General features: G+C 28.9%; 8 protein-coding genes across 8 annotated transcripts, besides 4 other annotated features; 6 read left to right on the top strand and 2 right to left on the bottom strand.

Annotated features, from left to right (window-relative positions):
* Positions 1-52: 52 nt before the first annotated feature.
* TVAGG3_0719100 (WD40 repeat-like family) lies at positions 53-4,681 on the top strand (the record flags this gene model as incomplete). Its single annotated transcript, XM_051244052.1, has 1 exon — positions 69-4,637. The coding sequence occupies one exon, from the start codon at positions 69-71 to the stop codon at positions 4,635-4,637; it is 4,569 nt and encodes a 1,522-aa protein (XP_051090639.1).
* A 387-nt stretch (positions 4,682-5,068) lies between these two features.
* On the top strand, positions 5,069-6,842 carry TVAGG3_0719090 (uncharacterized protein; the record flags this gene model as incomplete). Its single annotated transcript, XM_001328313.1, has 1 exon — positions 5,179-6,657. The coding sequence occupies one exon, from the start codon at positions 5,179-5,181 to the stop codon at positions 6,655-6,657; it is 1,479 nt and encodes a 492-aa protein (XP_001328348.1).
* A 121-nt stretch (positions 6,843-6,963) lies between these two features.
* On the bottom strand, positions 6,964-9,219 carry TVAGG3_0719080 (antigen BSP-related family; the record flags this gene model as incomplete). Its single annotated transcript, XM_001328314.1, has 1 exon — positions 6,964-9,219. One exon carries the CDS (start codon positions 9,217-9,219, stop codon positions 6,964-6,966), a length of 2,256 nt encoding a protein of 751 aa, XP_001328349.1.
* A 741-nt stretch (positions 9,220-9,960) lies between these two features.
* Positions 9,961-9,988: a mobile genetic element.
* Positions 9,989-10,099: 111 nt separating this feature from the next.
* Positions 10,100-10,132: a mobile genetic element.
* Positions 10,133-13,056: 2,924 nt separating this feature from the next.
* Positions 13,057-15,742, top strand: TVAGG3_0719050 (glycosyl hydrolase; the record flags this gene model as incomplete). The annotated part of the gene is made up of 1 exon (XM_001328315.1): positions 13,187-15,742. One exon carries the CDS (start codon positions 13,187-13,189, stop codon positions 15,740-15,742), a length of 2,556 nt encoding a protein of 851 aa, XP_001328350.1.
* A 365-nt stretch (positions 15,743-16,107) lies between these two features.
* TVAGG3_0719040 (NAD(P)H oxidoreductase-related family) lies at positions 16,108-16,845 on the top strand (the record flags this gene model as incomplete). The annotated part of the gene is made up of 1 exon (XM_001328316.1): positions 16,128-16,808. One exon carries the CDS (start codon positions 16,128-16,130, stop codon positions 16,806-16,808), a length of 681 nt encoding a protein of 226 aa, XP_001328351.1.
* A 261-nt stretch (positions 16,846-17,106) lies between these two features.
* Positions 17,107-18,239, bottom strand: TVAGG3_0719030 (ankyrin repeat protein family; the record flags this gene model as incomplete). Its single annotated transcript, XM_001328317.1, has 1 exon — positions 17,121-18,239. One exon carries the CDS (start codon positions 18,237-18,239, stop codon positions 17,121-17,123), a length of 1,119 nt encoding a protein of 372 aa, XP_001328352.1.
* A 709-nt stretch (positions 18,240-18,948) lies between these two features.
* On the top strand, positions 18,949-20,184 carry TVAGG3_0719020 (STKc CDK like domain-containing protein; the record flags this gene model as incomplete). The annotated part of the gene is made up of 1 exon (XM_001328318.2): positions 18,958-19,860. The coding sequence occupies one exon, from the start codon at positions 18,958-18,960 to the stop codon at positions 19,858-19,860; it is 903 nt and encodes a 300-aa protein (XP_001328353.1).
* A 1,574-nt stretch (positions 20,185-21,758) lies between these two features.
* Positions 21,759-21,976: a mobile genetic element.
* Positions 21,977-23,381: 1,405 nt separating this feature from the next.
* Positions 23,382-23,588: a mobile genetic element.
* Positions 23,589-23,855: 267 nt separating this feature from the next.
* Positions 23,856-25,235, top strand: TVAGG3_0718990 (leucine-rich repeats (6 copies)-containing protein; the record flags this gene model as incomplete). Its single annotated transcript, XM_001328319.1, has 1 exon — positions 23,856-25,235. The coding sequence occupies one exon, from the start codon at positions 23,856-23,858 to the stop codon at positions 25,233-25,235; it is 1,380 nt and encodes a 459-aa protein (XP_001328354.1).
* Between the last annotated feature and the right edge of the window lie 96 nt (positions 25,236-25,331).

Here is a 25,331-nt window from a genome sequence, read left to right as displayed (position 1 = left end):
TACATGGCAAAATTTTGTTGGCATAATTTTTTCAAAAAAATTTTTTTTTGATAGAAAATACAAAATTAATGACTGAAAACACAAGTGATCCTTTAACTACTTTAACACAAGAACTAATAAAAATCAATCTAATTGATTTAAACACAATTCCACCGGAAAATGCCAAAAATTATTTCGAATATTGTTGTTTAAACCTCTCACATTACCTTGAATACTTGTCAAACTCAAATATACATACATTCTATCAGTTAGATATTCTCACTGAAGCAATAATTTCGATTTTCGACCTCAATACAAAATTTAATACTCAATTAAAACAAGTTATCAAAGAATATTTGACAAAACTGATCAATTTAGATTTCAAGTACGGCAATGAGCCACCAAAATACCAGAGAGGAAACGAAAAAACGAAACAAATGTCAAGATTGCAGATTTACTCAGAACTAATTGATAAGAAGCTCAAATTACCCGAAACAAAGCTCTCAGAAATCTTACAATATACAATTTTTCAACTAAATACAGAATATAAAATTATTTCGGATCTTCGGCTCGAAATTGGCACTCCAGAACAAAATACTCCAGATAACTATAATGACACAATCATTAGTGTTAATCTAGATAACTTAGTTCCATATTTGTTTGTTGATTTTGCTATTAATTTGACAAATCCAAACATTTCAAGGCAGAAAACAGCTGATGATGAATTCCTTGATACAATGTTACAAACAGAATACAATTCTCTTAACGAAATCGCTTCAAAATTATTCTTATTCAAAGGATCCAAGATTCCCATCAACATTAAAGAGAAATTCACCGAGAAAATACTGTTAATGATGTTTGTCAAACCATTTACAGTGTTAATCTTTAATTCTTCCGATGAAATGTCAGATGATAAATTAATTTATTACATTTATTCGGACATGACATGTGGAACAGAGTTTTTGAACAAATACATGGCAAAATCTGTTACAAACACTATGAATCAAATGAAGAAATACGATGTAGACCCTGTTTTTTACATTTTTTCCAAAAAAGAAAAAATTTCAAAAGAAGAAGCGAAAATTTTGTTGCAAAATCCAGATTTAATCAAATATTTGAACAAAAACTACGAAGATCATCAATTACTTTTGAATTGTCTGCAAAAAACAACTCAATTTAAATTTGAATTTTCAAAATTTGGAATTTCGACACTTTTCACGGGCGTGATTTCTAACAATAATTTGATTGAAAAATATTTAGGTATATTAACAAACAAACTACAAATTTATACATTAAATTTGCTGAAAAACAATGGAATTTTGAATATTTTATGTGAATTAGGTATAAAAAGTGACAAAAATTTGCCAGAAATACAAATAATCAAAGAAAAAGAAGAAATATTCGGAGAAATCTCTGAGTTACAATATATTTTAACTTACGTTGATTTTTTGGTTTCTCAAAAAAGTGACATCCAAAACATTGACACTTTTCTTCCGTTATTTTCTCATTATTTAGTTCCAAAAGAAATCAAAGAAAAATTTTTCAAAAAATTCGAGTCAAATCTTCCAAGACTTTTGCAACATCAAATGAATTTGATCGCTTTAGTTTTGAATGAAAGTTTGTCACCTTTTGAAACCGTTAAAAATTATTTGACAAATGTCACTTTTTATTCAAAAAATGACAACTTCAAAATCAATCAATTTTTGACGATTATCAACAATTTGAATGAAAAAGATTCATATGAATATATTTTATTGATTGAAAATTTCAAAGATATATTTAAAGTTTTGCCGAAAGAAAAACAAATCTTTGTATTGAAGTTGTTGTCTAAATTTGACAATCCGAAGATTATTTCTGACCTCACTTTTGACATTGACTGGAAAATTATATCAGAAATTGCTGGATCAATTTGTTTGTCAAAGCCACAAACAGCTTCTATATTATTAGAGAAAATTTATTCTAAAATGACAACATTTGATCTCTTTCTTTCATCAATTCCAGAACAATGCGATGAAATTGATCAAAATTTCTTTGTTTTATTCAACGATTTGTTAGAAAAATGTCAATCAAAATACAATGCTATAAATTACTTCAGAAATCCTCCAAAAATAGAAAATATTTGGCCAGAAGATTTACCAAAAAATATTAATAATAAAAATATTAAGAAATCTGACCAAAAAGTGACATCTCAAAAAGTGACAAAAAGTCAAAAAATTCCAAATAATCAGCAAAACTTATCTGATCAAAACAATGAAGATAGTCTTGATCAATTGCTCGATTTAATTCAAGATAGTTTTGTAACTGAAGTTTTGGCAAATCATAATGATAAAGAAAGTGAAAAAGTGACACATAATCAACAAAACTTAAATGGTCAGAATAATGAAAATAATGAAAATTTTGTTGATCAAAATAATGAAAGAAATGAAAAAGTGACAGACCAAAAAGTGACAAATTCTAATGATGAAGAAAATAATGATAATTTGTGGGTTGATAACAGAGAAATTACGAGATGTAGGAATAAGAAGACGAAACAGAAAATGTTCCAATGTTTCACATGCAAAGATAATCCAATTGTTTGTTTGAATTGTGCTTCTGTTTGTCACAAAAACCATGATTTGGTTTACATTGGAGAAGAAAACACAAAATGCCAATGCAGTACTAAATCATCATGTTCATTCAAAGAAAAACAGAAACAAACAGATTTAATTTCAATTTCTCCTGAAATTGCCTTCCAAACTTTTATCAAACTTTCAAAAATTTTCAAAGATAATTTTGATTTGAAACCATATGATTCTATTCCATTTACTTTTATTCCTGTTCAACCAACAACATTCATTGGTGACAACGCAATCATTTTGACTGATTTAAGACAAGTTGATGAATCATTTGATAACACAAAAAGAAAATTGGAATATACAAAAATGAATATGGCAATGACATATTGTTCAGAACAATTTATTTTGTTCGCAATAGGAAGAACAATAAAAGTTGTCAATTCTGACATGTCAAAAATTTTATCATCTGTCAAATTAGAAAAAGTTATTTTGCATATGTCGAAGAATGAAAATGAAGATTTTATTTTGGTGACATCACTTTATAATGCATATATTTTATCTGTTTCTAATTTTGGAACAATCAAATTTGAAAATGAAATTGATAATGATGACATTATTTATGATTCAGGATTTCTTGATAATACATTTTGTTATTTTGTTTGTGCAGAAAGAATCAAAATCTATAATACAAAAACAAAGAAATTAATAAGAATAACTCATGATCATTCAGGTGATTTCCTTTCTTTGACTTGTTTCGATGAAAATATTTTTGTTACTTTTCGTGATGGAAAAATGTTTACAATGAAAATATCGGATTTGTCAGAAAACGTGACAGTTAAACCAAACATGAAGACACAACTGAAAAGATTTAGTTGCTTGGATGTTTATGATAATCTTGTTTTTGTTAATTCTTCTTCAAACATGATAATTTATGAGAAAAACAAATTTGTTAATGATTCTAATGAATTTTTGTATGAATTCAATACAAAATTCGAAGGAATGTTAAGATTTTTACTTTATTTCAATGGTTATTACATGTTTGTTCATACAAAAACAAATGCTTTGTTTGGAATGAAACTTGAAAACAGAAATATCAGATTTTTGCAATTTACAAAAGTAAATACAACGAATTTCCCACTTTTGGAAGGAAAATTGTCATTGGTCGGAACATTTAAGATGAAAGACAAAGTTTATTCTCTTTCTAATCTCGGTTACATTCATGATTTCTCTCCAAACATTTATTATCTCAAGACATCAAATGAAAAACTTGAAAAATTGAATAATGTTGAAAACATTGTTCCTCCTTCATTTTGGACAAAATTAACTTTGCAAAATAAGAATTGCGAAGTTAAAAATCAAGACGGAAACAAAATCAACGAAGTTTTACATGGCGAAAGATTTATTTTCCGTCCAGGAGAAAAAGAGAAAACCGCTACGATAAAACTGACAAATTGTCCAGATGAAGTCATTTGTGGATTTGTTATTTCTTTGGGTTCTAACTCTTTGAAATATTTGCCATCGTATATTTCATGTAATGGAGAAATTTTGAGACCAGATTCAAAGCGAAAATATAATTTTCCTTTACTCCCAAGTAATGTTTCGAAAGAAGTCACTTTGTCATTTGTTAATAATGATCAATGTGAAAGTAATTTTGACGGAATTGAAGTTTACACATGTAAAGTGTCAGATATCAAATTAGAATCCAAATGGAGAGATTCAGATGATTTGATGAACTTCAATTTCGATGGATTCGATCGATTTAATGCTGTAGAAAGATTTGCATCAAAGTTGGCAATGACAATTGATTTTGAAAAATTGAATGTTTCTGATGATCAATTTTCTGAAGTTGTAAAGTTGATTTACACAAACCGCTATTTCTCACAAAGTTCACGTTATATTTGTACGCGAATTCAAGTCGAAGATAAGAGAGAAAAATGGCCTAAAACAGCTGTTTCATGTTTTAATGAGATTCCTAGAATTCTTTCAGGTGATTTCTGGAGAGATTTCAACTTAAATGATCACAACTCAGAAATCAAACTTCCAGATTCAATTGAAGACAAAATCACTGAAGATTCTCTTATTTCTGCTTTTATGATGAATTAGAAAGTAAAATTTAATAATTTTTAATTTTTGAAAATACTTTTTCCCGATAAAAAAAATGATATTTTGATGAATAATTTTTTGTATAACATTAACTCTTCATAATCAATCTTTTCACTCTTTAAAAACCTCAAGGGTGTACCTACCACTTTCTTACATACTCTCATAATGTCAACATATAATTATTTTAATAACGAAAAAGTATAACAGTCATATGAGATGCTAGGTAGTGATTTGTAACTTTTTCCCGATCAATCAAAGAAAGTTGGGATACAATGATTGGTTGTCAAAAAAATTGAGAGTGTGTCAGAAAGTGGTTAAAAAAAACTCAAATCGATAATTTGCTGAAAATATGGGATTCCCTTTCCATTTAAAAATTTATGATTGCTGAACATGACGCGTTACAATTTTTTCAAAAATCACTTGTTGATTTTAACCAATTACCAATCGATTAACCAATTCGAAAAAATTTATCCTTCATATTTTATGTTGTGGTCTTTAATATATTCCATAAACTCATTCCTTAAGTATATAAAATCAAAATATGACGCCAGTCTCTACTAAAGGATTTTTTAAATGTTCTTGTGAACCAGAAGGGGATCATTTCACCGTAGAGCCATCATCCTTTACATACGGTACAAAAATAATGCCAACTGTAGATGGTGGATTATATACTTGTTGGATATTAAATGGTAAAGAATATATCATACGATCTGGTTTTACTGAAACATTTCAATTTGATATAATCCTTGATGCGAGCCGAAATAAAGAGGGATGTTTAGAGTTTTGCTGTGATTCTAAATGCAAACAATACACATTTCTATATGATATAGAACCAATTGACTGTGAAGACTGTATTTTATCTAATAATAGAATGAAACCAACGGAAATAATCAGAAATGATGCTGAAGAAAGCATAGGGAATATCAGTATTACAATGATTATTGATATCTTCAATCAAACTAAAAATATATCAATTCCGCCTCCTGAATATCCTCGATATTCATATTATATTCCGGGTATAGAGATAAAAACTCCAAACAATCAACAATTTCTTAAAAACGATGACAAAAAACTTATTATTGAAGGATCTGCTGTAGATGGAGATCCAGACGATGAAATACGTGTATGTTTTAGTATTGATGGGATTTTACAATATTGTTTTTATGTACCTAATGCTACTTATTTTAGTGAATCAGTTGATTTCAATAAATGCTACTTATGTAGTTTAGAAGAAGGTCCAAATCATAATATATCTATTTTTGCTAAAGATTTTGTTGGTCAAAAATCGAATGAAGTAGTTCTTAACTTTAGTTATATGTTTAATCCACCACAATTGACAATTTCCAAGTTTCCATTAACAAATTACAAAAGAAATATTGATAAATCAATTCATGTAGAAGGAAATGTTATTGATCGAGATGGATTAGGCAAAGTTAATGTTACTATTAGTATTGATGATATTATGATTGATTTTCGTGAGATTAATATTGAAAATATTAGTGAACATTTATTCCAATTTGATGTGAAATTTACATCAAATATGACAGAAAGTTATCATAATTTGTTGATTTCTGCTGTTGATGAGAGAGGCAAACAATCTAATCAGTTCAAAAGAATTTTTTATTATGAATTTAATAGACCTTATTTAGATATCTATACTTCTGACAAACAAAAAATTATTGGAATTAGAAAATTCGCTGTAAGTGGATCAGTTTCAGATGATGACGGACAAGGTTCATTAGTTATTATATATTCATTGGATAATAATGATCAAACTGAATTAATATCTGTTCAATTAGTGAATAACTCCCCTTTCATTTTTGATGAAAGTATTAACTTAACAGAAAGCATTCAAGCTGGGATTCATTCATTAGAACTTTTTGTTGTTGATGATAATAATAAGGAATCAACCCATCGTTTTCTTAGTTTTACATATTTACTCCATAGCAAACCGCGCCATAAAAAATTAATTCGCAGCGCAGCATATCTTTCATCAGCACTGCGATACATCTCCAAATAAAAGTTTGACGTTTATAACTAACTCGGTATTATATATAATTTGATTCAATAATAACTTTTTGGAAGAATCTATTGAACTAAATGTATGAAATTTGTCATTTAATTTAGTTTTGAATAGTATACATCCAAATTTCAATTAGTGAAAGTAGAAATGATATGTGACAATTCATCTTTCTTGTAATTCCAAAAAGATTGATAATATTTTTTCATCCATTCCATATCATCTTTTCGTTTTTATTAGATATTAATTTTACAATGAATTTTAGAACATTTAGTTTTAACAAATGTTTAAATAAATAATTATATTTTATTTGGAAAGATATCTCCAGAAAATTCCTTGTGTCTTATTATATATTCGTTTGATAACTTGAAGTTTGTTTGTACCATGAACAACTCGACAAGAAATAAGGAGTTTTGGAGGGATTCCAGATTCAATGATCATTCTAATATAGTCAATTGCTTTATTTTCAATAACAAGAGGACATCGAATAGATTTGCATTCATGGAATGCAAATGTCGAAACAATTTCAACTGAGAGAGGAAAGTTGATGTATTTTAAGTTCTTGCAATCATTGAATGAATATGATTCAATATGTGAAACACTCTCTGATGAAAGACTGATGTTAACAATGTTGTTGCTGTGATTGAATGAATATTGACAGATAACATCACACTTGATAACTAATACGTCATCAATAGAATGACTCAAATGATAAATAAGATCGAGTTTAGTATCATTTTGATAATAAATTGTATTATCAATGCATTTGTATTTATGATTATTTGATACAAAATTACTGATGTTTTTAAGAGATTCACATCCTGAAATAGAATTGATTGATATATTTGATAGAGAATTTGTTTCTGAAAATGTGATTGATTTAAGATTGTTGCAATTAATAAATGCATATTCTGAAATTTTTTCAACAGATGATGGAATAATAATATTCTCTAATGAAATACAATTCTCAAATGATCTTACTCCAATATATGTTGCCCCTTCCATAATTCCTATTGTTGACAGCTTTGTACATCCAGAAAAACATTCATTTGGTATATCAGTCATATTGGTTACATTTTCTAAATTAATGCAATTTTCAAATGAATTATTATAAATAACTAAATTTAAATATCCAAAACTCATTGAATTCAAATTTTTGCAATCTTTAAATGCTGAATATCCTATCATTCTTAAATTTGCTAAAGAGGAATTAAATGAATTTAATTGTGAGCAATTTCGAAATGCACAATCTTGAATCACAGAAAGTTGAGAACCTTCTTCTAAATATATTTCATTAATTGTTGAATTTTCAAATGCACTGACTCCAATAATTTCTACAGTTTTTGGAATTGTAATTTCACTGTAGTTATATCCCCAAAATTCATAAATTTCTGTCTGATCAAAATTTGTTACAAAACAATTTGTGTTAATGATAAGATTTGGTTCATTCAAATATGACACAGAAATATTTGCAATTTGTTGAATTGAATTGAATGAAAATAAAGTTTTGTGAGTAAATGACATTTTAAAATTTGGAGTCATATCTGAGATAAAGATTTCTGAATCAACAATCATTGATATGTTAGGAAAAATTACAAGTTCAAGATTCCCACCCCAAAAAAATATACCAATTCCGATTTCTAATGATCCCTGAAATGTAACGTTTGTTAGATTTTGACAAGCAGCAAAAACAGCATTGCCTATCTTTTTAACACTTTTTGGAATGATAATAGATATAAGTTTTGTACTACTAAAACAGAAATCTCCTATAGATATGACAGATTCAGGAATTGTTATTGATTTTAAATTGGATCCAAAAAATAGATAATCTCCTAAAGTTCTAACATAATCGGGAATTTCATATGTTTCCGATTTATTGCAGATAAAAAACAAAACGCTTTTGTCTGCTGATAAAACAGTATTATTTTCAAATTTTAAATATTTATTCTTATCATCAATCGTAAGATTTGTTAATTTGGCATCAGAAAATGCATATCCACTAATGTTTATTACCTTTTCTGGAATACGAAAAGAAATAATATTAGTATCAATAAATAATCCATCTTCTAAAAAAGTTAAATTTGAACCTTCTTCAAAATTAACATTTTCTAGTTTATTACAACCATTAAATGCATATTCACCGATAATTTCTACAGATGCTGGAATTATGATACTTGTTATATATCCAACATTATTAAAAGCACTATTCTGTATTTCAAGAAGTCCTTTAGGTAAAATTATTTCAGCAACATTATAGCAAAAATAAAATGCTCTTTCAGAAATTTTTGTAAGTTTGCTACAAAGAGATAGATCAATAGTTTTAAGATAAGAACAGTAGTAAAAACTATCTTTTCCTATTACTGCTAAATTAGGATTTACTCCAAATGCAAAATATTCCAATGAAAATAGTTCCTTAAAACAGTTCTCTTGAATAATTTCGCATTTAGATGATATTCTGAGGTTTGGTGATGAATCCTTAACTTCTCTAAGTGTTTTTCCGTCATCTGTATAACAATCACTAGGAATATCTTTGTATTCAATAAATAAAATAATAATAATCATGATGAATTATCTACTGTTTCTTCTTACGATGACTTTTTTTGTAATGGTAGTGAAATAATATGAAATGCTTCATTTAAATTAAAAAGTGACATATAATTTTTATAGAGGATGTTTTATTGTCGTCTGGAAAAAGTGACAAAATTATTATTGTCGTCTAAAAAGGTGACAAATTATTATTGTCGTCTGGAAAAGTGACAAAATTATCATTGTCGTCTAAAAAATAGATTTTTCAAACATGTTTCGGTACCTAAATAAAGGAAGAACATCAATTTCATCTATGTATATAGTATGCAAACACGCATGATATATGGAGTAGCTCTTTATCTGGCTAAAAATCCTATTATTTGAAAATTCGCATTGTCGTCTAAAACCGCCAGGCGACAATAATAATACCCCTTTTTTATAAACAATGATGTTCTTTTCAAAAGGCGCATAATAACTTTCGATAAAAGGCATTATTTAGAATGGACAATTTCATGATATTTCCAGAACTCTCAATGAGATTAATTCTGAATACTTGGTTCTGCTCATGATAATGACCTCAAATTCTATTTCGACGAGATTACAAGTTGGTAGCTTTTTTTATGTCTATAAGGATTAACGTTGTTTTAATCTTGTAACTTTTATCATATGGTTGCCCTAATAAATAAAAACACAAGGCTAATAATCTTATTTGGCGGATAAATCAAATTTTTGTAATTTGTGTACCCAAATAAAATTCATATGTATAGAATCCTAACTTAAGAGTGCACTTACCACTTTCTGATATATCTTTATTAGAATAGCAAAAAAACTATAACAATCATACTATGAATTATATAAAGATTTATCATTTTACCTAAGAAAATTGGGATATAAATCTTGGATGTCAAAAAATTGAGAGAATGTCAGAAAGTGGTAAGTTCACCCTTAATATACCATTATTTTTATTTTATCTCTATAAAGTTTTTATAAATAAATGAAAAATAAAAATAGATTAAAATTCAGATAATATTCGAGTTTTATTGATGGAAAACAATTCGGATAAATTGTGCAATAAAAATTAGAAAACAATGAAAAAGAATTATCCAAAATAAAATGATTATTTTCAAATGAAGTTGAGTTAAAAATATCTAATTCTTTATCACTTTGAACATTAGATGATTTTGCAATCGAATCGCCTTCAAGAAAGAAATCATATTTTCTAGAACAGTTGTAAAATATTAAATTACATATAAATAAAATTGAATTATCGCATCTAAATAAACCATATGAATCTGTAACTGAAACAGATATCATATTAATAAAGCTTATTTTAGTATAACAACCATTACCAAATTGATGAGAGATACTATTCATTGTTGATTTATCAAAATAAGCATTAATAAAAGAACTTGAAAATTTTTTGGAATTGTATGCAGTTGTACAATGAGAATTACAATGATTGAATGAGGAATTCAAATTACTCATATGACCAACTGATGAATCAACATCCAATACAATTCCATTATTCACATTGCTCCCTGTTGGAAAGTTACTAGAGGAAATTAAATTATTAATAAGACTACTGTTTTGACATGACATAAAAATGCCACAATAATCACGCGCCGAACAAAATGAAAAACAGACATTTGTAAGTTTTAAATCATCAGGCCCTAAGTATGCTGCCCCTCCAAAATTGGAAGCTGAACATTTATTAATTAGACAATATGAAATTTCTAATGATCCTGTTGAATTATAAAATATAGCACCCCCATTGACATCAGATAATGAAATAAATTTACTCGCAAAGATTAAATTTGTGATTTAAATTTAATTCAATTCTCGAAAAATGGAAAAATTTTTAAGATTTTTATAATGAACTTTGACAAATCTAGTTTCTATTTGATTTGTAGAGAGTAATCTTAAGTGAACCAATTAAAGAACTCTGAATAATTCTCCAAATATCCTTTATAAATTCCGAAACGATAGAAACGCAAATAATGATGCATAACTGTCGCCATTGTGGTAATAATGAACAACATCAACTCGATCTTAAAGAACTTATCCAGTTATGCCCTAAGAACTAAAAACTAAAACAGAGAGACTTCAATTATGTCTTTATTTAAATTAAAATTAAGTTATGATAAACAAATAAAAGTTAAAAATATGTTATAATATAGATGGCAGCCAAATTGCATTGTAGGAAAACAATTTGGATAAATTGTGCAATAAAAAATAGAAAACATTGAAAAAGAGTTTTCCAGAATAAAATAATTGACTTTGAAGGATTCTGAATTATAAATTGATAAATCTTTATCTCCCTGAACATTGTTCGAATTTGTTGTTGAATTGCCTTCAAGGAAGAAATCATATTTTCGAGAACAGTTGTATAAGATCAAATTATTTATAATTAAAATTGAATTGTCACACCTAAATAACCCATACATATTTGTAACTGAAACGGAAATCATATTAATAAAGCTAATTTTAGTATGACAACCTTTCTTGAATTGATGAGAAATACTATTCATTGTGGACATATCAAAATATGCATTAATAAAAGAGCTCGTAAAAATTTTTCCTGTGTAAGCAGTCGTACAATGCGCGTTACATCGATTAAATGAAGAATTCTGATTTGTCATTTGTCCATTTAAACATTTAATATATAGTGCAATTCCATTATTTCCGCCACTTCCTGTAGGATAGTTGCTGGATGAAATTAAATTGTTTATTAGACAACTGTTTTGACATTCGATAAAAGTGCCACAACTTTGGTCTGCTGAACAAAATGAATAACATACATTAGTTAATATTAAGTCATCAGACAGTATGTAAGCAGCACCACCTTTTTTTGAGGCAAAACATTTGTTAATTAAACAATATGAAATTGATAATGATCCTTTTGAATCATGAAAGATAGCACCTCCATACTCACTAGATAATGAAATAAATTTGCTTGCAAATATGAAATTTGAAATTTAAAATTAGCTCAATTTTCAAAAAATTGGATCATCAAAGTGACACTTTTTATTAAAATCTTAATCCTCTTGCATTGGTTTATTTTTTAAGGGATACTGACAAAATTCATAAAAAATTGTGTTAGATCATTTATTTTATATCATAGGATTATTCATTTGAATTTGTATATGATTTCAATTGATATCATGTGAAATTAAATTAATTTTCCACTATTTAATATAAAACTTCATTCCCCAAGAGAAACAAATTAAATTCGTGAAAGATATTTGTATGTCTTTGTTGATATCAATGATATTTGCAAATTATTTTGGATAGGATTTATTATTTTGCAGATATTAGCAATGAATATGAATTGCATTATGTTGAGACTATAATTGGCACTTTCGGTAGGAATTGAACTTTCATTTTTTTTATTTTGATATTGCCTTATTTATGTTTGGTTATTTAATTTTTCTCGATTTATAACAATCAACATTCAAACATATATTTTGTTGAAATATTTTTGATCAATTTTCGGAACCAGATTTAATATTATTTTTTGATTGACTGACCAATTCATATACCAAAGAATGCAACTCATGTCAATTGTATATTTTTCATATGATGTAATCTTGAATTTTTGTTTATTAAAATTATTCGACTTTATAGTAAGTGAAACTATTCATTTAAAATTTAACATTATATCTCATAATGAAATATTTCTTTTCATATTAATATTTAAATAATATAAAAAATTCAATAAGTTCTGAAAAATTCAATTATCGCTTTCAAAAGTTGGAGTATAAATGTGGGAAAAAAATAATAAGTGATTATTCCTAAAACGATAGATTCAATTTCACATTTTGATTGGCTAAAAAGTTGCTTGGCCGCGTCATTTTTATCTTTTACAGCTCTCAATTTTTCTGGACCATATTTTTATATTTCTATTGGGTTTTAGTTATTATAAATGCTTATATTTAGCTTAATAGGAGTAACAATTTCTGCAAAGAAGGAGAAGTACACAAATTGCAACTGATCTCCTTTTTGCATGAGAGATCGGTACATCAAGGATCAAATTTGGAAAATTGATCCAAATTCCATTATGTATAACAATACAGAGTATGATACTTTTGTCATTGATTCCAATTATACAAACAGATTCAATTTAAGAATTAATATCCTTAGAAATAAAACAGCTCATATCAAACTGTCCCCAGCAGAGAAAGAATCATTTAATAGATTTGATATCGAACACGAGCCCACAATCATTGATCAAGGTTTTATTTCTAATTATTCAGAAATTGAAGTAACAAGAGATGACGTTAAATCCACAATTTCCTCATCCAACGCCAAAGTTGTAGTTAAACACAATCCATTTTCATTAATTATTAACGATCAAAATGGAGAAGCAATTGTGCTCAATATCGACAATTCATTGGTCTTTGAGACGAAGAGAAGCAAAGAGAAAACCCCGGAATTATTCAAGGAGAATTATTTCGGTGGAGTCACAGATGTTTTCAAGAACGGACCAACATCTGTTGCCATGACTTTCCGCTTGAAAGGTAAGGAAACAAGACTCTCTGGACTTCCTGCTCACACATTACCATTGTCTCTTGAAAACACAACTGAACCAATTCGTTTCTTCAACACTGATATCAATGAATTCGAATTGAATAGTGAAATGGCAATGTATGGATCGGTTCCTTTACTATTCATGCATTCATTGGATAGATCTATTGGTGTTTTCTGGTCTAATCCATCAGAAACGTTCATTGACATCATGAATTCACAAGATAGATCATATTCAGATGCAAGATTCATGTCAGAAGGCGGATTCATTGATGTTTACGTCTTTTTGGGAGATCCATGTGAAGTCTCTGATAGTTATACACAATTAACTGGGAGGCCTCAATTAACACCAATGTTTGCCTTAGGTTTCCATCAATGCAGATGGGGATACATGACTCAAAGCGAAATTGAAGAGATCTCATCAAAACTTGACAATTTCGGAATCCCTCATGATGTCATGTGGTTAGATTTAGATCATGTTGATAACAGGAAGTATTTCACATTCAGAAAACACAACTTCCCTGATCCAAAGAAGATGTTGAAGAACTTAGAGAAAGATGGAAGATATCTTGTCGCATTGTCTGATCCTCACATGGTTGCTGAAAATGATTATTATCTTTACAAAGAAGCAAATTCAAATAACTATTTGGTTAAGACAAGAGACAATAATGTTTATTTCGGAAACTGTTGGCCAGGTAGATCCGTTTGGCCTGATTACTTCAATCCAGCCGTTCGAGCATGGTGGGAAACATTGTATTCATTCAAACATTACAAAGAATCAGCAAGAAATTTGTATCCTTGGAATGATATGAATGAAATCTCTGTTTTTGATTCTCCTGATAACACAGCTCCTAGAGACCTAATTCATTACGGCAACCTTGAAGAAAGAGAAGTTCACAATGCTTACGGACACTTAATGGTAAGTTCAACATGGTGCTGTCTTAGAAAGAGAACAAAACAACCAATGAGACCTTTCATTCTTTCAAGATCATTCTTTGCAGGAAGTCAAAAATACATTTACACTTGGATTGGTGATAATGTTGCAAGCTATGAACACATGAGAAATTCTTTGCAAATGATGATGTCATTCGGTCTTGGTGAAATGATTTACACTGGAGCAGATGTTGGCGGCTTCTTCAATTCTCCTGATGAAACACTTTTGAGTCGTTGGTTTGCAGTTGGTGCATGGATTTATCCTTTCTTCAGAGAACATTGCCATCATCTTTCAGAGTACAGAGAAGTCTACAAACTCAAAGAAGAAGCCAGCAGAGAACTCTCTAAAACAGCAATTCATGAGAGATATAAGATATTACCTTATTGGTATACACTTGCTCGAGAAGCAAATCTCACAGGTAAACCAATAATTCGTCCTATGTGGTATGAGTTCCCTCGAGATGAAAAAGTTCTTGATGTCTATGACCAAGTTATGCTTGGAAGTGATTTATTGATTGTTCCATTCTTGGACAAAGGGCAAACAGACAGGAAGTTCATTAAACCAAATTCTACAAAATGGTATGACTTCAGAACATTGCAATTATATGATTCTGATGTCGCCAAATACATTGATGGTAATACATTGGTTTTAATGAAGGCAGGTACAATAATTCCAATGAAATCAAGAATCCGCAAGTCAGCTAAAATGATGTTTTACGATCCATTCACATTAGTCATTGCTCTTGATGAAAAAGGATTTGCTCAAGGAAAATTATATGTTGATGATGGTGAATCAGAAGAATTCGAGAAAGGCAGCTTCGTTTACAGAGAATTCACATTTGAAAACGGAACACTCATCAACAGAGCTGTTCCACCACGAACAATGAATAAGTTTGGCTACAAATACGATGTCACAATCGAAAGAATCAAGATTACTGGATTGAAGGAACCGAAATCAATCAAAGGACCAAAAGGAAGAATTGATTTTGATTACGAAGATTCAGTCTTAACAATCAGGAAACCAAACCTTCTCATTCGTGATGATTGGTCAGTTGCCCTCGAGTTCGATAACAATCAATATATCGACTCCAAAGAAATTTAAAAAAAAATTAATCGCTAATAAACGATTGATTATGAAATCTCTCTTATTTTTTCAAACCATAACATGAGCTTGATAATATATCATGTTTAACCTATGTTTGATTTAGTTGTGATTTTTTGAAAGGTTTACATTTAATCAAATCTGACAAAAATTCCGAATACCCTTTCATGTCGGTAATGAATCGATCATCTATGAAGTATGCTGATTCTAAATGTCTTATTTTTAGCCATTTATCCTAAACTCAAAAAAAATTGTGAGCAAAAATCAAAATATGAAAATAATACTCTATGTATGCTATATATAATTTTTACTTCTCGATTGGTCAGTTTAATTGAAATTTCGGATTTTTTCTTGTCAAAAAGAATTTTGATTTCACTTTAGAATGATGAAAGTTCTTATTCTAATCGCTCATGCAGATACAACTCATCAAGCTACAGCGTTTCGTATTGCAAAGGCAGCTAAAGAGGCTTTGCTTGCTCAAAATCACGAAGTCCGCGAAGTTGTTTTAATTGAAGAAGGTTTCGACAGAGTTCTTACAGAAAGTGACTTTAAGGTCAAGAAAACATCTTACTTTGATTACTTCGAGAACTCCAAAGATGGAAATCTCGTAGATACAATCACAAAACAAGTTGATAACATTAATTGGTGCACACACATCCTTGTTATCGGTCCAATGTGGTATTTCAGATTCCCTGCTTGCTTTGAAGCCTGGATTGAACGTGTTTTGATCAATGTTGACGGCCAATCCAAGAAAGTTTCATTTGTAATTTCAAATGCAGGTGATGAACAATATTATTCAGAAAAAGGAAGTGGCTCTATCGAACAGTTACTGTTTTCCGAATACACAGCATTCACTTACGGCAAATTCCAGGTAAATAGACCACTTGGATATTATAATGCAGAAATCGGACCAAAGATTGATCACGAAAAGGAGAAAGCATGGATTGAGAAGTTCAAAGTTGCCGTTTGCCAACTCGATCACTGGCAATTATGGGGAACTAATGATAACAAACCACCGCTTAGCCCAGAGACTATCGTTATGAGCGATAAAAAGACTGATTTATAATTTTATGAATAAATGACTAATTTTTATAATAAAAAATTTTTAATTGATATTTTCTTTTTTAAATGCATTTCATTTATGTTAGACATATTTTATTCTTTGAGGTTTTGTTTAATCACAAGTAGTTTTGATTCATTTTAGCAAAATTTAAAATCAAAATTCATTATTAACGATAAATACAGTAAGGCCAAACAAAGGATATCGTTAAGGTTCAAAATTTATATGGTGTAGTCTTCTTTTTTTATAATTCTAAGCACTTAAAAAAACTTTAAAACTAATATTGAATTTTAAAATATAATAAAATAATTTTAATGTTTAATTTGTGTCTAACGAATAAATGTAGTTAACAATTTTGCGGTGACCTTCACGTTTTGCATAATCCAATGCTGTATCTCCATCATTATCCCTTGCATGTAAATTAGCTCCTTGAGATATGAGGTATTTAAACACCTCGAGATGGCCGTTATAAGCGGCCCAAATAAGTGGGGTCCATCCATCATCATCTCTTGCTTCTTTGTTACAGTTGATTGATATCAAATATTTCACAATATCACGTTGACCTTCTGCTGAGGCATGAATTAGAGGTGTCCAACCGTCATAATCCTTTTCTTCTTTTTTGGCATGTTTTTGTATAAGATACTTAACAATATCAAGGTTGCCTTCACGTGAAGCCCAAATAAGAGGTGTCCATCCAAAGTAGCTTTTTGATTCCATTTTGGCTCCTACAGAAATTAGATACTTGACAATTTCAAGATGACCTCTATATGATGCCCAAATTAACGGTGTTTCCTGATCATCACTTATTGCTTCTTTATCGGCTCCAACTGATATAAGGTATTTTACAACATCAAGATGTCCATAATATGATGCACATATTAAGGGAGTATATCCAAACTTTGTTGGTGCTTCTTTGTCACAGTTGCATTCAATCAGATTTTTAACAAGTGCAAGATTTCCTCTGCATGATGCTTCATGAAGTATATTTCTTCCGTATTCTCCTTTCTTATTGTTCAAACCTTCATCGCATGCTTGTTGAATCATATCTTTCCTTTCTTTAGTTGACAATTTCTCAAAAAATTCATAAATGCTTTTGAAATCATTGGAATTTTTGAATTTCTCAATCTGTTCAAGATATACTTTTCTGTAACGATCTGTTTGAGATTGAAGTGATTCTATTTCATTGCTAGTTTGTTTTAAAATGGCAATGGCTTGATCAAATATTCCGAAATTCATGTATTTTCTGATTGATTTTAATAATAAAATAACTTCTCGAATATTATTGATACGAACATTGGTATTGACAATACATTTGCAAAGATCAGGTAATTTAAAAATAGGTGCTGATTGCATGAGAAGCTGACTAAAGTTATCTAAGTTTAAATTTGCATATTTAAGGATTGATTTTACATCTGATAATTCGAAAAGATCAAACATATTATTATTTTCAATGTAATCCCTAATATGAGCTCCAATATATTGGTGGTTTAGTTCAAACATTATAAATCTAAAAGTCGAAAAACTGAAGTCGAAATTAACCGTTAATTTTTGACAAGTAAGTCGTATTTAATATTAGATGTTAAAAATGATTGCACGAATCAATAAATTACAATTTGATTCAAAATCTTTCATTTTAATTCATGAAATAAAAGAATCTTCGATGGTTTCTATGAGTATAAGGGAATATATAGCATTAATTTAAGCTACAGACTTTAGTTATTAGTCATCTCTTTGTTTAATCATAAATATCAAATTAGATAAATTGTGATATTTCATTAACATAATTTTGGACATTCATAATTCAATAAAGAAAAAGATGGTAGCATTTATATTTATGATGCATCAAATATGTTTCCTTTTAAGACATTAAACACATCAATGATGAATTTGATGCGGTTAAAAAATTAATCGGAATAATGCCTTAGGTATGAACCACTTACTAAGATACTTTATAAACCATTTTTCACAGATAAATCCTTCTACGTTGAATTTTTGATATTTTGACATCTGAAATTATCGAAACAATAGGAGAAAATGAATCAATTTTATCAAAATTTTTAATGTTTACCCAAAGCTGATCATTTTATTTTCTTGAATCAGCTTTGAGAGATAAATGTTTTTACTCTCAAAAGAAGAGTGAAAAAAAATTTTTTATATGATTTCTGGATATCTTATTGGTGATAAAATTACGGAAGGGACATCACCTGTGATATATAAAGCCACAGACTTACGCTCAAATGAAATTGTTGCTTTGAAAGTATCGAAAATGGACCAGGAAGAAGATGGAGTGACAATTTCTTCAATGAGAGAAATCACAACCCTTAGAAACATGTCACATCCAAACATAATAACATTACGTGAAGTCATTACTGAAAATGAACAGCTTGCTGTCGCTTTCGAATACATGGCTAAAAATTTGAGACAGTTTCTCGAAAAGCGAAGCAGACCACTTGATCCACCTCTTCTCCAGTCTTATGCATACCAACTACTTTCCGGAATCAACTATATCCATAGTGTCGGATATATTCATCAACAAATTGAACCGTCTAACATATTAATAAATGCGAAAGGTTTACTTAAAATTGGAGGATTTGGTAAGGCCCGTGCTTATCATCATCCAATGTCAAGGTCAGTCAACACGAGTCAATTATTATGGTACACAGCCCCAGAATTACTAGTAGGAACAGATTACTATGGTCTTGGTATTGATGTTTGGAGCGCAGGATGCATTATCGCTGAGATGGCGAGAGGCCAAGTATTATTTCCCGGAGATTCTAACATTGACATGCTTGCTCGCATTTCCAATATACTAGGACAACCTTCAGAAGAAGAATGGCCTGAATTCTACAGAGTAATCAACAAAATGTCTTTACACCTCTCCGAAGACTTCTACAGTTGCTTTAATAATATAAACCCAGAGCTGGTCGATCTTATCAAGAAGTTACTTACTCTAAATCCTGCAAACAGGATTTCTGCAAATGAAGCATTATTACATCCATATTTTAAGGACATTCCACATCAATTTGTTGAGTTTTTCTCCTATAATATTGGAGATTAACTCTTTAATCTTATTATATGTTTTGAAAGATTTCTTGAAGAAATCTTTCATTGATACAATTTTTATATGAAATGTTTGAGATAAACTTTAAGTTTACTTGCATCTTTTTTCATTCCCTTAGTTTTTCTCCTACTTTGATGTTAAAATTTGAATTGAAATTTGGAACTTCAGTAATTTCACGTACAACTTCTATATAGTGTCGTATACACTTAATTCATTGGCAATTTATATGCATATCGATGAAAGGAAGAATCAAGAAAAATTATCCAAATGGTTTTTTCTGACAAAAAGTGGGTTAAATCTAAGAATAGAAGAAATGCTGACAACATTCAATGTGTTATTAAGTTTTATTGTTAAAATGTTAAAAACATTGATTCAATTTCGAAATTATTTTTTTACCAAATTGTTTTTAAGTTTTTATTTGATTAAATGACTTTCTGATAGATGACTAACTTATTGTATTAATTAATTTTTATTTCTGAATTGGAAATTTTTTGAATGATTGAAAAAATTCCAACTCATTAAAAATGTATTACCTCAACAAAACGTTATGTAATATGGCAACAAACAAGATCAATCAAAACTGCGAAGTAAACATCACTATAAATGATCATTCTTTCATATCAAACATAATCTTTGCCACTTCCATAAGCGATTCAATTAAAAATATTTTTATTTTAGATTCAAGCAAACATGAATTTACTTTCAAATGCGATGTAAAAGATGATAATACATATAAGCTTCTTGAGTCAGTTTTCCAAGGCGCTCCAGATCAAAGTTTAATAAAAGATCAAGTAATTCAAGATATTTTTCAAATTGGGCAAGTATTGAAAAGTGATGACATGGTATCATGGTTTGCACAAAGATATAATGGCCAAACAATTGAAATGTCAACACTTGATGATCGACTAATTTATTCTAAGCAAATAGGATTTTCTCAACAACTAATTAATTTCGTTGCAACAAATTTGACGAGTATTGGAATAACGAAATGCCTAAATATTTTCAAAGATTTTGGATTTGATTTTGCTGACTCTGTTTTCAGGATTTGCCAGCAAAAAGGAATGGATTGTAACAACTATGTCATATCTCTTATTGAAAGTGATATAACATTCATGAATCTAATTAACTACGTAAATTATAATTATTTAGTTTCAGAACAAAACATAAGAGTAGCGCAAATCCTTTCTAAATCATTGCGTTCATTAAATGATATACATAATAGTGTTCTTGATTATTATATTGGCGGAGTGCTTGAGAGACAAGTTAGTGAAATACGAAATTTGAAAAATGAATTGAATAACCTAAGAAACAATTATGATAGTTTATTAAGGACTAAGAGTCGAAGATAAACCATATTTTATATTAAAAAAATAAGGCCCATATGACATTCTCTTGTGATAAATTAACTAAATTTACTTTTTTTTCTAATTTTATAAACTGTGTTGCAAAAGACTGATCTGTCAAACTATTGGCTGGGATATGCGCTGAGTGAATTTAAATTTAATCAACGAAAATGGTATTACACTCAGCTTGGACATCAATAAGTCAAGGGTGGGATGACACACTTACTACTTTATTTATTTTAATTGCAAATGAGTATTACATCCATACTCGGTCACCCGTTTGCTAATTTATAAAAATAATATATATCAACAAAATTAGCTATAGGTGCAGCACTGTCATATGGGATTGTTCACCTTTATCCTCAATTGTCAGATTTTCAGAGTGCATTGATATCCATAATACTTAATCTTCAATTCTGCTGTTTAAGGTTATATGATTTTTGAATTAAAATATGATGTGAGTAAGTGAACTGTAAGATGTAATATTTTCAGGTCTAAAATAGGGTGGGTCAGATATATTTTTAGCATGCTGGAGTCAAGTGAGTAATTAAAGGGTCATTATTGATTTTGTAATTTAATCGTCGTCGTTATCGATTTTGTAATTTAATCGTTATCGTCTTTTTCTAAACGTGCATTTTTTGCTTTCGGAGCTATTGAACATACATTGGCCCTTACCAGCAATTGAAAACTATTTTTCATTATCAACAATTACATTACTCCGAGTTATTCATCAATCAATGAAAATCGATATATAGTCCATACTTCAATTTACAATATTGGCAAGTCCAATTTCACTTGGCATATTTAACTCATATAGAAAAACCAGTTGGAATCGGCAAAATTATCTTTAATTCCATACATAAGAAAAAAAAATTATAAAGTTCTTCAATAATAGCAAACTAATAGTTTAAATAGATTTACAAGTATCGCCCATCTACTTTTGATATAATTCACATATTAAATGTAGAAAACTGGTTTAAAATAAATATTTCAAAAGTTCGAAAACGATTTATGAAAAAATAATGTGATGACATTTACTAAATTTGCTCTGTATTAAAGTATCGATGATAGAAAGAGCATATTTTGTAAATATTTCAAAAATATTTAAGGACTTCGACTTTAGCATCACATAAATATGTTATTTTCTATATTAAAACGTAATTTTGGTGGTCTTAGAATAGAAAAATATGCAATATTCGTGGAGATAATGAGGGTTCTTAAACATGTTCTTAAAAATAAATAAAATAATACAAATCTTTATTCAATCTTTTGATATTGTTGGTCCTCTCTTTGTGAAAATACTTAACTTCAAAGAGTATTATGTTTTACCTAGTGATGACCTTAAGTTTGCAAAAACATAATAAAAGTAAAATAAAAAAGATCGGATTTATCACAAAACTTTGAGTATTATAGGATTTAATATATTTTCTTAGTAGATTATATGATTTAGTTTCTTAAAATCTAAAGTATTTCTTGAGGAAAATATAAATTGAAATTCAAAAAGTAAAAAAAATGTAAACAAATCAAATTTTAAATGGACCAAATGTTGATTTTTCATTCGTTTTCTCATTATCGAAAAAAATTTGGAAAGCTAAGAAGTCAATAACAAGTTATATAATACAACAAAACCCACATCGGATATGTTTTCATCAAATAGTCTCCTAGATTTGTTATGAAATTAAAATATCATGATATTTTAAGGGCTTTTGATTTCAATATTAGAATTATTCAGTTATGTCGTGCTAATATCAATTGCTTTATACAATTAATCGTTTACAAGCTGCAAAAATCGAACAATAATTTGACTTTGTAAAAAAAGTGCGTCATTTTTATTCGTTATACTTACAAAATGTAAACATTACGAGAAACATTTACATTTGTAAATGTAACAAGTAAATACATCAGATTTAAATTGTAAATGTAGTTTATCTCTCTCATCTCCTTTTTAAAAGGTATTACATACATACGAACGCATGGGTCACTCAATAATTAGCGTGATAATAATTGAGGATAGACTGTAATCGTAATTTTATTTTTGGACTTATATTTCGACATTTTGAAGTCGCTTGAAAGTCTTGCAAATGATTAAATTTGGAAAATTTGACCTAAGTCTGCATTATTTTGATGACTTAAACAATTCTATAAATCTGTTTTCCTAAAAATTTAAAAAGATATAATTTCAATTTCCCTAAATTTATGTAATTCATATATCACCAAAATATTTGGACTGCATTTCGTTTGTCTGCACCTAATTAAAGTCTAAATACCAATTAATTTTGGAGTTGCATTGCTTTTAATGTAAAAATGCACGTTTAGAAAAAGACGATAACGATTAAATTACAAAATCGATAACGACGACGATTAAATTACAAAATCGATAACCTCTCGTAATTAAACTATTAATTTCCATTGTTATAATTTGATTAGCACAGATATATCTCTGCATGCGTAAAATAAAAGCATTTTGTCATAATTGTATGGAAATAAAAAATTATATTCCAGAATCAGCAGAAATTTCAAATCTATAAAATTTAAGGTTATGACCGTTAATTATTACATTTTATGCTAAATTAAGTAATTTATAGCTACCAAATCAATTACGAATGAGTAAATAATAATATTTAGACTTTACCATGAAATACAAAGATGATGCTCCAATTTTTTACTCTAATATGCTCATTCAATTTTGAGACTCGCCAAACAAAACTCTATATTACTGGTGACGGCACATTATCGTCATCAGAAGTCCTCAAACATTGTGATAAGGGCCAAATTACAGAAATATATATTGGTGAAGGCTGCATCGGATTTGAAGCAGGAACATTTTTTAACTTTAATGCGTTAAAAGTATTACACTTCCCATCAACTTTAAAAACAACCACTGGCAGTGATACTAGGTATTGTCCACAAATAACTAATTTTTATATTAATTCAACAAATCCATACCTTGAGGTAGATCAATACGGAGCTCTTTATACAAGAGGTAAAGAACGTTTAATTAGAGTTCCTACTCAAAAGGAACAATATATATTTCCATCTCAGACCAAAATAATTGGAGAACAAGCTTTTGAAATGCACCAAAAATACATCGAAATTACAATTCCAAATACGGTTACAACAATTGAAAACGGTTGGATATATGACTCATGTATAACTAAAGTATTTATGCAATCTGGCTCTACGATTACATACATAGGTGACTGGTCTTGGGCTCCTACTGTATGGTATATTTTAATTGCAAAATCAGTTAAAACATTGTATCAAGGAGCGTTTTCTAATTGCTATGCATTAAACATAATTGAATTTGAACAAGATTCAGATTTAGAATTAATTGAAAGTAATGTGTTTTCAAATACAGTTTTAGGAAGTTTAAGATTACCACAAAAATTTAAGCATCTCGATGCAAATGCTTTGTATCCTGATAATTTTTTAACATATGTCTACATACCTGCTTCGTTAACAAATATTAATGAAAATGCATTTACCGGATGTCCAAATATCAATAGTATTGAAATAGGTATAAACAATTCAAACTATATAGTTATAGGTTCAGCAACGCTGATGACCAAAGATCAATCGAAATTCATTTATATTCCTAATGATTTAGTCTCTTTTGAAATTCCAGAAAAAATTGCTACATTCGGTCAAACTATATTTCAATCTTGTTCAAATTTGACAACTTTAACTGTTTCTCCAAATAATAACTTCCTTGCATCAGACGACGGGATTGTATATAGTAAAGATTATTATACAGCAGTAGCATGCATGGGTGGTTGTGTTTCAACAACCATCAACTCTCAATACAGGACTATCGGAAGTTATTGTTTCAAATTTTGTAACAAATTAGAGAATGTGGTTTTGAATGAAAACCTCATAACTTTAGGCAACAATGCTTTTGAAAGAGTTTCAAGTTTGAAAGAAATCAGCATACCATCAACAGTTTTGTATATTTTCGATTATTGTTTTTATAGTTCTGCTGTTTCAAAAGTAATAATCAATGGAGATGGTCCTGATTTCATTGGTGAATGATGTTTTAACGCAGCGCAGCTTCAAGAGATTCATCTTGGAAGGCGGTTGAATCATATTGGATTGCTCGGATTTTGGGGGAGCGCATTAAAGACTATT

This window comes from Trichomonas vaginalis, chromosome III, assembly GCF_026262505.1.
Source record: "Trichomonas vaginalis G3 chromosome III, whole genome shotgun sequence".
In the NCBI taxonomy this organism is placed as follows: domain Eukaryota; phylum Parabasalia; order Trichomonadida; family Trichomonadidae; genus Trichomonas; species Trichomonas vaginalis.
This window is presented reverse-complemented; position numbering and strand designations above follow the sequence as displayed.